The 12,268-nt window shown below is 45.4% G+C and overlaps 1 protein-coding gene across 8 annotated transcripts in view; it reads left to right on the top strand.

Annotated features, from left to right (window-relative positions):
• Positions 1-12,268, top strand: part of FRY (FRY microtubule binding protein) — a 468,020-nt gene that overhangs the window by 406,309 nt on the left and 49,443 nt on the right. For all 8 annotated transcript variants that reach the window (XM_059717956.1, XM_019498273.2, XM_019498271.2 and 5 more), the window contains 5 exons: positions 260-357; positions 449-619; positions 7,982-8,122; positions 10,565-10,744; positions 12,031-12,192. In XM_059717956.1, the coding sequence (XP_059573939.1) occupies positions 260-357; positions 449-619; positions 7,982-8,122; positions 10,565-10,744; positions 12,031-12,192 (752 nt within the window). The remainder of the gene's footprint in view (positions 1-259; positions 358-448; positions 620-7,981; positions 8,123-10,564; positions 10,745-12,030; positions 12,193-12,268) is intronic.

The following is a 12,268-nucleotide window of genomic DNA, read 5'->3' as shown; positions in this document are numbered from 1 at the left end:
CTTGGTAACGTTTGCAGAACCAGTTCCATATTTGTAAGGACCATCATGTTGTCATTTATGTAATAGGCTGTGTGTTGTCTGAAATAAAGACAATTTTAAGGTGACAAAGGCACTGAACAAATTTAATTGGTTCTATGTAGTAGCACTGTTAACGTACATACATTTGTAATCATGACTACCATACAAGTATTGTTTTAAAACAGTGAATATCCTTACCTTCTCATCAAATATCCACTGTTTATTCTATTTTCTGTGCCAGGGTTCCCACTGAATGTCTTGTGTCTCCTGCCTCATTTAATTCAGCATTTTGACAGTCCAAACCAGTTTTGTAAGGAAATAGCAGAAAGGATTGCTCAGGTACCAAGCTTATTTACTGCATTGCACAACGTATTCCATCTTGTGAATATTTTGTACTTGTTCTTACACTGTTTAATTCATTTTTAATTAGGTTTGTCTGGAAGAAAAAAACCCTAAGCTATCAAATCTTGCACATGTCATGACCCTTTATAAAACTCACAGTTATACGAGAGACTGTGCTACCTGGGTAAATGTTGTTTGCCGTTACCTTCATGAAGCCTTTGCTGACATTACCCTGAATATGGTTACATATTTGGCTGAGGTAAGCTATTTATTTTTTTCACAGGAACTGTTTTCCTTTTTCATTGGTATATAATTTGAAGGACTGTATTTTCTTGGATATGTACCCTTAGTTCTTTCTCACAAGTCTGAGAACAGAATTTTGCTACCCACTGTCATGTGTTTTGTTTTTAGATTCAAATTACTTTTTCTAAAGTCAAGCAAGGTTTTCAAGATTACTGGTTGATAAAGTAGTGCTCAGCTATTGTAGAGTAATGGTTAGAGTAGGCTTGCCAACAGGCCAGAATCTAAATCCAAAAGCAAAGCAAATATGAAGAGCTGAAAAATCCACACTGGTGCAAGGGAGCTGGAGACAGGACTGGGCAGAAATGAATGGTAAAGCTGGGCACAAACCAAGGTGGGTGCAGGGCAAGAGGCAAGATTAGATTTGAGAGAGACATGTTGTTTAGATGGTTACAGTTTTCTGTGCAGTCCTTTTATGGATGGGTTTGAAGGAAAAAGCATGACAACACAGGGGTAGACCTTCCTGTGTGGAGTGACCAAATCTGATTATTTCATGCTAAAAACATAGTTATTTAGATATCTGCTCACCACACCCATTAACACAGGGGCAGCCAGTTATTTTGGGTGGAGGGCTGCTTAATGAGTTCTGGTGAGCTGTTGAGGGCAGTGTGGGTAGTCCCACCCCTTGACAGGTGCCCTGCCTCCTTGTTACCCTCTTGAGACCTAACCTCTGACCTTTGCCACCAGAAGTCCTTCCTCTTGCCAGCCCCCCAGCCCAGAAATACTTCTTTTGGGAGGGGGGTTGCCATCTTAGAACCAGAAGAAAACCAAATGATACACTAAAAGTTAAACACCTACTATGACATATTTTAATTTTATTATGAAAAATATTTTTGTCATGATTTGTGTTTGTGCAGTGTATTTAGAAATGATTACATGATAGCTCAAAAATAAATTCTTAGTCTTGTATATAATGGGATGTGAGTGGGTGTGTATGGTAGGGTGTGGTGGGGTGTGGTGTTTGGTGGGATGTGGGGGTGGGTGTGTGTGGTGGGAGTGTGTATAGTGGGTGTGTATGGTGGGGTGTGGTAGTGTGTGGGAGGGTGTGTGGGGGGGATATGACTGTGTGTGGGGGGGCATGGGTTATGTTGGGGGGTTGTGAATATGTGGGGGGGTGAGGGCAGGGTGGGGGGTGTGGGGAACCCTCCCCCCCTGCACTTCCCTCATGGCGCAGCAGCAGGCGGGGCACTCAGGGAAGTCCCACACGCTGGAGCCAGCTGCCTCCCCTGCCGGGTGTACATGGCAGTGGAGGGAAGTCCCAGATGCCTTTCTCAGGGAGGCAGGGAAGGCTCCAGTGCCTGAGGCTTCTCTCCAGTGCTGAGCAGCCCCAGCGGGGAGGGCAGCCAGCTTCAGCACATAGAGCTTCCCTCCCGTGCTGTGCAAGTGCAGAGGCTGTGAATGAGTGGCAGGGAACGCCAGCAATACAGGCGGCCCGGTGGAAGGTGCACTTCTCGCTGCAATATGCAGTGCTGGCTGGAGCCGCGCCCCACCCAGCAACTGCACCCTAAGCACCCCACCAGCTGCTGCTGCTGCTGCTACTACTCTCTGCCAGGGCTGCACATCATCAGGGGTGTGGGGGGGGTCCCACTGGGTGTCCCACCCTCCTCCAAACTCACATGCTGCCTACCTCAGCTCTGCGCTGCCACTGCCCCGCTGGGCACAGGCTCTGTGCTGCCGCCAACCCCACCCCTGCTGCTTCCCTACCTGCTGCCCAGAGCCATGGGTGGAAGGGCTGGGCAGGGCACAATTTGTTGGTAGACACAATGGGCTGGATGAAAATGCTTGGCAGGCCAGATGTTGCCTCCCCCTACATTATCAGATAGGGTTTTTGACTACAATCATAGGGCATAACCAGATGAGCGCCCTTGTGTAGTTTGCAGTCTGCAGCGCCGCAGACTGCATGAACCACACATGCAGGCATTTGCCACATTGCTGATTTGCAGAGATTCACCAGAGATCCCAATGTCAAAAAAAGCACACCAGGAAAAAGCAGGGCAGTGTATGTGGTGGCAGCATGCACCACCCAAAACCAGAGCCTGGCCAGCCAGAGTCAAGCTCCAGGTGCCGATCAGACTCCACGCACCTAGATCGCTGCTGCTGGAGCCCCAGGAAGCTCCCAGGACCCTAGGTAAGACTGCTGGGGCCAGCCAAGGTGCTCACCCCAGGCTCCCCTTACCCCATCCAGAGCATTTTTCCCCACACTAACCCCATGTGAGGGGGCATGTGCCGGGACAAAAAGCAGCGGCACAACTATGTGAAACAAACAACTCTGGAAAGTGCTCTTCAACTCTAGTAAGGGTTGCACGTGCTTTTCCTGTATCGTGTTAAGGAAGAGGCATTTCCCAGTAAAAATGTCCAGGCCTATTAATTTAAAATGACTTTTTTTTTCTTCTTTTAACACTAAAGGGAAAAATTCTTTTGTGTAGTTCCTCTCCTCATTCATGACTAATAGGTAGTACCTTGCACCTGGGGAAACACATGGCCCATGTTTGTTGCTCAGAGGTCCAATACCAGTTCCCACCCTTTGACTCAGTTTCTACCTCCAACAGAAGAAGAGCAGGTGGTTTGGTTTCTCCTACCTGCACTGTTATACCTCACATGTGTTTTTCATTTTCATGAAGTTGTCCAGAGCTTCTAGCCCTTCCCTCATTTCCTCCCCACCACAAGGTGAGGAATCGGTGATTCTCACCTTCTGGCTTGTCTGGTGAAGGCTCCTTCTCCCCTTCACCAGGGCAGAAGAAAAGCTGTTTGGGCACTTAGCTAAATCCAAGAGGTACTAGAGGTCTCAGAAGGCAGCTACAGGGCATTAATCTATACTCTGGCTAAATAGGGGTGTGGGGTGGCAAATAGTGCCCTGTTGCCTAAAGCTACTGATATTTTCCCTGCCAGAACTTTGGGCTGTGAGTCAGATAAGCATCTAGGGCAGGGGTCAGCAACCCCCGGCACATGTGCCAAGCATGGCACACAAGGCCATTTTGCTCAACATGCCACTGCCAGCCCAAGCTCTATACAGCTGCAGCCAGCCACGGAGCCCAAGCTGCTCCCAGCAGGCAGCTGGGAGGCTGCAAGCCCTGCTGCAAGCAGAGCAGGCTCTGTGGGCCAGCTGCAGCTGGGAGGCTGCAAACAGCTGCTCCGGGTTCCAGCATGTCAGCACTCTGGCACCTTCCAAGGTAGAAATTTGGGGGGGTTTTGGCACTCCTGCCAGAAAACGTTGCCTACCCCTGATCTAGGGTCTTGACTCCTGCCTGAAGTCATGCCTCCACTGTGGGAGTCCAACAGCATTATGGTTCCCATAGTTAGAGCCTCTCATAATCTGTTCAGCTATAATTCTTGCAAGCTGCAGAGCCACTGGGTCCCAGAAGGGCAAAACTAAGCATCTCCTTCATAGCAATAATGTGTACTTTTAATGAGAACACAGCATGAAAAAAACTAATAATCAAGGTTTACACCTTTTTCCTTTGCCTTCACATCCTCAGGGAAGTGCGAGACAGAGTTTCATTTCCTTTGTGCTCTGTCGCATTCACCAGTCCTCTCCAATGCTGCAGCACCTTAGGCTTGCAGCAGTGTTTGTTTTTGCTGTGAGGTTCTGCCTCATCTTCAATGTAAGTGGAATTCATCCCCTAGACCTTCATTCTTTAGTAAAAAGTTCAGGTCCTGATATGTGGGACAGGTAAGGTTTCTCTTCAGCTGTCTCCTTCACAAGTCTAGCTCCACACCCAAGCATAAGGAGCACTTTGGGCAGTTTTTGACCAGAACAGAGGCTCAATTTCTTCCACAACTATACCTTCATGAGATTCCAAAGGAATAAGAGTGGCATCCTTGCCCATGTTCAGAATAGCTCCTGTTTTACTAAGTGAAGCTTGGAATAATAGTCGGTGTTTCCTAAATTATTTAAGACTTGTGAAGTAAGTAGGTATCCTTTCACACTAGCAATTCATGGCTATCCTACAATCAACCATTACGCCCAGACTCCTCTCTTTCTTGGATGTCTCTTATGTATGCACCCTCCTTCCTGAAGTCCTTGTTATTGGTCCCAGAGTGCATGACCTTGTACTTCACACTGTTAAACTTCATTTCATTTTCAGTGTGTCATTCCACAAGATTTTCCTAGTCTTTCTGTATAATGATCCAGTTCTCTTCTGTACTGGGAATGCCCCCAGGTTAGTCATCCATCAGTTTCATGAAGACACTTCTAGTTCCAGTACCAAGACAACTAATAAAAAAAGTTTAAATAGGCTAGGTCCCAAGCCTAATCCCTGAGGATCACCACTAGTAACTGCTCTCTGATCATAGAGTCATCAAATCATAGTCATAGAGAAGTAGGGCTGGAAGGGACCTTCAGAGGTCATCTAACGCAACTCTTTGCCTGAGATGGGATCATCCTATCCAAACTATCCTGTAACAACCATAATCTAAACTCCACATAAAATTATTATCAAACCTGACACAACATAGACCTAACAGCCTAACCTGCCACAAGTAAAGCAGGGGAACCACAGCAGCTAGTGTCCTGCTTCTATAAAATGTTGATAACTCAGATAACTTATGTTTTAACATAACCGATAGTAGTCTTTTTTTTAAGCGAATTCCTTATCCACCTCACAATTGCAACATGGATCTTCATCTCCTCCAGTTTGGCAAGTCATGTCCTAGGAGGCACAGTACCAAAAATGTTCCTTAGATTTGGATACATTAAGTATATTGCATTACTCTAATCCAAGAAATCCATTATCTTGCAATAGAAGGCACCAGAATTAGTCTGATGGTATTGTCCCCAGATAAACCCATATTTTGTTTCACCCCATTTTCCATATCCTTCCATACCTCTAAATATACTTTCCTTCAGTATCTGCTCTAACTCGTACCTACTATTGAAGTCAAGCAAACACTTCTGCAAATGCTTGGATCACTTCCCTCCACCTCCATTTTGAAGACAGGCATTACATTTTCTATTTTTCAGCTGTAGGGTACTATCCCTGAGTAGATGTATTCAGTGAAGATCCATGCTAGATTTTCCATTTTATGTGCTGTTCCCACATTGTTATAGAACAGAGATTACCGAGACTTAGATTTTGTAACAACAAGCAGTCCAAGTTTTGTTTCCATCTCAGAAAAGGTGTATTAGTGTCCTCATTGCCATGTGTCATGCCACCAATAACCTCAGTTATGTCTTCACCTTTATTGAAGACTGAGGCAAAGTATGAATAAAATGAGTGGGTACAAAATTCCTAACTACTTTTAAGATCAGCTTCATCATTTTATGAGATCATTTGATGTGGTTGTTTGTAGTGGTAAAGATGTGGATTCATGAACCCAAAAGGTTCCTTCCAATCTGATGTTCTTTTGATAAAGTGTGCACTGGGCATGTAGGAAACTAATTACTAAGGAAGAGTCTAAGCGCTTCAAAACAGCGAAACGAAACACTGTCCCTTCAAAACAGCTAAATAGAAGTCAAAACAAAAGGGTGCTTTTTCGCACAGCCCTAGGCTAGAGCCCCCAAGGCCCTTCCAGTGCCACCGCCTGCAAAGGCACAGCGCAGCGCTCCTGGCCTGGCCCCAACTGCTCCCCTCCTCCCCGCCAGGTGGGGCACGGCTCTCCTAGCCCGGCTCGGACTCTCCCCAGATGTGGCACCCCTTGGCCCACCCCACTCCCTCATGCACAGCATGGCACTCCCAGCCCAACCCCATCCCTGCCCTCTCTCCCTCCAGCCCCATTGGTCATGGGACCCCGCTTCCAGCTCCCAGGGAAGCAAATGTGAAAGCCGCAGTTTTAAACTTGGTGCCAAAAATGGGCACCGAGTTTAAAACTGAGGCTTTCACTTCCATGCTGATGAGGATCCTGGGGTCCGTCTGTTCATTAATCCACCTATGGGGGAGAGAGGCAGATCAAGGCCCCTGCAGTGAAGGAGGGAGACGGGCAGGGGTGAGTGGGGCCCCGGCCGGTTTGGGCCGGGGAAAGTTCAGAGCCAGGGTGGCTTGTCCAGGCATGTGACGGGGCTCCCGCAGCTGCACGCACCCTGGCGGAGGCCTGGGGGGGGGCCCATGCCCCCCAGATCTGTGTGTGGGGCAAGGCTGCTGCCGCTGCACATTTGGCTTTTTTGCCCTAAGCCCCACTACAGCCGTGCACAACGGCAGCCACCTTGCCCCATGCAAAGATCAGTTGGGCTTAAAGCCCAGGGTGAGACAGCTGCAGCAGGGCCCAAGGCACAAAGCCCAGTGTGCAGTGGCTTTGCCCCATGCACAGATTGGGGAGGCACGTGCCCCCCGGGCCTCTGCCAGAGTACATGCAGCCGCGGGAGCCCCACCACAAACCTGGATGAGCCACCCAGGCTCGAACCCTCCCCCGGCCTGGCCCAGACGGGGCCCAACTCACCCAGGGGCAAGGGGTGCTGAGGGAGATCATCCCTCTTCCCCCAGCACAGCCGCAGTGGCAGGGGTCACAGCTCAGCTCAGCCACGTGTGTCCCGCTGCTCCCCATGTGCGTCTCGCCGCTCCTGATCACAGAGCCTCTGACAGTCGATATCAGTCTGGGGGGGCTGGGCCGATATCAGTCTGGGGGGCGCTTAGGCTGAGCCCCCCAGACTGAGATCAACTATCAGAGGCTCCCCGATCAACCAGTCGATCGCATTCGACTGGTCGGTGGCCACTGTTCTAAACTCTGATGTCAGTGGAGTTAGTCACCCATGTAAAGTTAAGCACAGTGACATTTGTAACGTTGAGATCCCTTGCTCCAAATATTTCAAAGGTTGAAGCTTTAGTTCAAGTTCATCTCTGTATCATCTCCTACCATAACAGAAACCAGATATTCCACCTCTATACCTAAAGAATGTGTGTTTCTGTGGTTGCCTATGCCCTCCACCTTTACCTAAGTAGTTTATTTGGGTAAATACAATTTTTTGCCTAAATTAAAGTGATTGAATTCCTTCCATCTGTGCCTCCTCTCATTTCTCCAGACTTCCAGCAAAGAAGAAATAAAAAGTTAGTCTGCTATTTTTATTTATTTTTTCTTCTAATTCAATTCTAAGTTTTACAGGTGCCAGCTTACTCAGTTCTTGACTAAGCTTTCTGGAGAGGTTGGAATAGAAATAGTGTCAAGACAAGAAGCTTCATGTTTCATTAATAAAACATACAGCTAGCCCAAGACTGTAATATATTTTCTGTAGTTCATCTTCTTGGTAATATCATAACTAGTTATTTTAACAAGATATTCTGAAATTGCCTTTGAACTATGCAAATGATATTTATGTATAACTGATTTGGTGCTGTTATTTTTGAAAAACAGTCTCTCAATATCTAATTATTTTTCACTTGTTTTTTCATAGCTACTGGAGAAAGGCCTTCCCAGCATGCAACAGTCCCTCTTGCAGATGATCTACAGTCTTCTTAGCTATATGGACTTATCAGCCATTCCTGTTAAACAGTTTAACATGGAGGTTCTGAAGACCATTGAAAAATATGTGCAGGTAAATACTATATCTTCTTAAAATATTAAAGTGTGTATGGAACAATAATTCCTGTGATCTATCAAGCCTCCATGTAGAAACTTAATTCAACAAGGGGCTGAGGGGCAGCATTGCCACATGCAACTTTTAGTCACCCTGACACCTATTGGGATTCACAGCCTCAAGCTTAGGCTCACTATAAAATGCATGGGAAGAGTAAGATACCTAAGAATGGGAGTCACAGAAGACAACACATTTAGGAATCTGCCTAAATTAAGTAGTAAGAAATGCCAGGAGAAGCATGGGGTTTAAACCCCATTTCTCAAAGAGAGTTGAGAAATGTCTAACTAACCCTAGGCTGGAGGAAAAAAACACTTACCTATCTTCAATACAGCCATAAGCCTTCTCTTGGACTTAGCCATCTAAGCCAAGCCAGTCCTTAACTCATAACAAGTTTGTGATGTCATAAGTGCCCTGATTCCTAGCAGGGCAGTCACCTGTGAGACCTGGCTTCAAATCACTCCCATCTAATTGGAGTAGAAAGCAGCTCTTCTCCTTCCTCTGTCTGGTTACTGGTGTTCTAGGTTGGGTGTTAATCCTTGCTGGTGAGGTTGTTCCATATTGCATAAATGGATATTCACTTAAATATAAATATAATTTAAATATAAATGGATATCAGGTCAATTAAAGGGCCTCTGTAGCTTAGTGGCAAGGGCCCTCTATCAGGATGTGTGTGTCAGGTTGCAGTCTCGGCTCACAATCAAGCAGCGTGGGAATTTGAGCCTGGGTTTCTCATGTCCCAGTTAAGTACTTAAAAAATCAGTAGTAAGGCATAAGCCACTTACACCCACATTTTGTTTGGGGGTAGATGTACTCAGAACACACGTAATGGATTGGGCCCCAGGGTTATGATAGGTGGCAGGGATCCTGGTTTTTAAATCCTGCTGTGACATAGGTATAAGACAGGCCCTGAGCAGCTCCATGCTGTCAAGGCTTTGGCAGTTCTGCATGTACCAGAGATAGAAATTTAGGAATTTGGGGGACATTACTAATGGAAACTTAATCTCTTAAAGAATAAAGATGTTGTATGCATTAGAGGCCTAGCATGCATGCAAGCAAGCTTGCCTACAGCTCCCTAATGCCTGTTCTATGTAGTCTGCCTCCTAAGTCAGAAGTGGTGTGTCCATGTCTGTGTGATGCTATGGGTTGGTTAACTGGCATTGTCACTCAACAGTGCTAATAAGACTGCTGAAATGCTGCATGAATGAAACTATGTTGATGCCAATTTAGGCAACCTGATAGACCAGAACAGCTACCAGGCATGGTCAGCTTACTGTGTAGACATAGCCTTAGGAACCTCTAAGGTTAGGTAGGGGTTTTAAGGTGATTTTGAAATGACTGTATTTACTCAAATGTAAGACAACCCTGAATTTAAGATGGCCCCCCAATAATTAGATTCTATACATGGAAAACATATGAATTTGTTATAATTTTCCATAGAGAATCTAATTATTGAAGGGTTGTCTTTAATTCATAACTCCCACCACTGTAGCAGGGCAGACAAGTGTGGAGAGGTCAAGCAGTTTGCCTACTTTGTGTGCCAGCCCCCCCTGCAGCTGCTGCTCCCCTCCTCACCCAGCCTCTACTCCATGCTGGCAGGCTCCATTCCCATTCTAGCCAGGGCACTGAACACGACCCCAGCACAGCCTCCATAGCAGCCGTAGACACTGTGTACCACTGCTACAGGGCTGGGCTGGGCTGGGGCTGTGCTCAGTGTCCTGGGCTGCAGCATGGATGGAGCCTGTTGGCACAAAGCAAAGGTAAAAGGGAGGAAGAGGGGCAGGCAGGGGAGCAGAGGCTACATGGGGAGGGGCAGGTTAGGGAGAATAAAACCTCGTCTTAGACTTGAGTAATTGTTGTAGATCCCTAAAGTGGGAATTAAGTCCTAGGCTCTTTTGTAGATTCACCCCCGGGAAATGACCACCCTGATATACAACATCTAATCCAGTATACCTCTCTCTTTCACTACAGCTGAGACCAGGGGCATAAAAGTAAGGTACTTCAGGTGAAGGAATTCACATTTTGATTGTGTAGTACCATGTGAATATCTTTGCTGTCCACAACCAATAATAATAATAATGAATCTAATTTCAAATACATCCACTATTACACCTTGGAGGAAATATCTTCCTGACCTGGCTAGTAGTTAATTCATGCGCCATAGTACAAGGGTTGATTGCAATCTTTATTCTTTGTGTTGAACTGTAGATGTTATTCATATAAATGTCCATTCCTTTTAACATTGTATTTTTGTTCTGCAAGCATCATCACTAGAACTAGAAGTGGATTGAACAGCAAAATGTATAAAGTGTTTAATGCATATAATAAACTGGCTTTTAATTTGATTTTAATGTATGTTAATTCTTACTTCAAATTGTTTTTGTAAATATGATGTGTTTCCAGAGCGTTCACTGGAGGGAGGCCTTAAATATCTTGAAGTTGGTTGTTTCTCGCTCTGCCAGCCTGGTTTTACCTTCCTATCAACACAGTGATCTTTCAAAAATGGAAATGCATCGAGTGTGGACCAGTGCATCCAAGGAACTACCAGGGAAAACTTTGGAGTTTCATTTTGATATTTCAGAGGTGCTGCCTACAATTAATGAACTTATGCTACTTAAAACTGTAACTTTCCTCTGTTGTCTAGTAGACATGTCTTAATTCTATGAGAGTTAAAGAAGTATGAAAGCAAAGAGAATTGCACAAAAAACATCATATGAAAAGCTTTAGTTTAGGTCCAAAATTAAACTTTAATAACCCATTTGGGATGTCTCCATCTGGAATTCCTAGAATTTATTTTAATAGTCCATTCATATCCAACCTAATCATTCCTTGGGTATAGGGAAAAGTAGATATATAATGCATTTTTGTGCCTGTATTACAGTTGGCAGCACTAGTACATGACTTAATTTAAGTACAATTAATTAAAAAGTACAAAAATATCTTCTCTAAATTTGTTACACAGTAGACGTATCCTTTTACAGCAGATTTGCACCTTGAGCCTACGGACAGTTAAACACCATCTTAATGTTATACAACTGAGTAGTCCCATTGGTTTTAAGGGGCCACTTGCCTGACTGCAGTTGAACAAGGGTTTGCATGATTGGAGGGTTTTTCTTGCAATAGCTACTGAGAAATAAAGTTTAAAAAAAATGCTACCATAAAAGGACACCAGTATTTTTCTCATGGTTGTTTATGACCTCAGTCCTACAAGGTACTGACCACTCCACCCCTAATCTAGCCAAACATTTCTGTATGTGCTTAAATGTTCTGCTGGAGTGGGGTCAGGATAAACCTGTAAAACAACAGCTGTGAGAAATCCAAAGTTCAAGTAAGTGTACTTAACATTTGTTTTCTTCATTTCTTGTGCTACAAACTAGCTTGTTTTAAGTTGCTCATGACTGCTCACATATTATAGGGGGGGACAGGCATGAGAAAGATAAGTTAAGAACAAATTTTGGAAGAAATATACATGTAAAGACTTGCATAGTGTTTGCAAACAAAGGAGAACACAAAAATTGGCACAGAAAATTTTCCCCCCTTCAGAGTGAGTCATCAACTGCTAAAACAGGGGTCAGCAAGAATTTTGGGCAGAGTGCCAAAAACACCTGCAACTTTGACTTGTAAGATATTGGCGTGCCAGGGGCAGACAGTGTGGGGAGCCACAAGGGGCCTGATCCTTGTGGCGGCACAGTCCCGGCCTTGGCCCCTTCCCCACTACCTGCCCCAAGGTCTGTGTGCCAAGCAAAATGCCTGTGTGCACCACGCTCTGGCACTTGTGCCAGGGGTTGCCTACCCCTATGTTAAGGGGTGCCTTTATAAGCTTATTAACATTCTCGTATGGAATGTAATTTAATTCTCTCTCATTTAAGACTCCAATAATTGGGAGACGATATGATGAACTTCAGAGTTCTTCTGGACGAGATGGTAAACCCAGGGCAATGGCTGTCACTCGAAGCGCTTCATCAACCTCATCGGGTTCTAATTCCAATGTCCTTGTTCCTGTGAGCTGGAAAAGGCCTCAGTATTCTCAGGTAGAATTCTCTTCCAGCTCTGGTTATGAAAAAAAATCCCAAAGCCTTGCTCCTGAATACCGGATAATATTGCACT

Source organism: Alligator mississippiensis, chromosome 1 (genome assembly GCF_030867095.1).
Source record: "Alligator mississippiensis isolate rAllMis1 chromosome 1, rAllMis1, whole genome shotgun sequence".
NCBI classification, from domain to species: domain Eukaryota; kingdom Metazoa; phylum Chordata; order Crocodylia; family Alligatoridae; genus Alligator; species Alligator mississippiensis.
The sequence above is the reverse complement of the archived record's forward strand: the minus strand, read 5'-3'. Positions and strand labels throughout refer to the sequence as shown.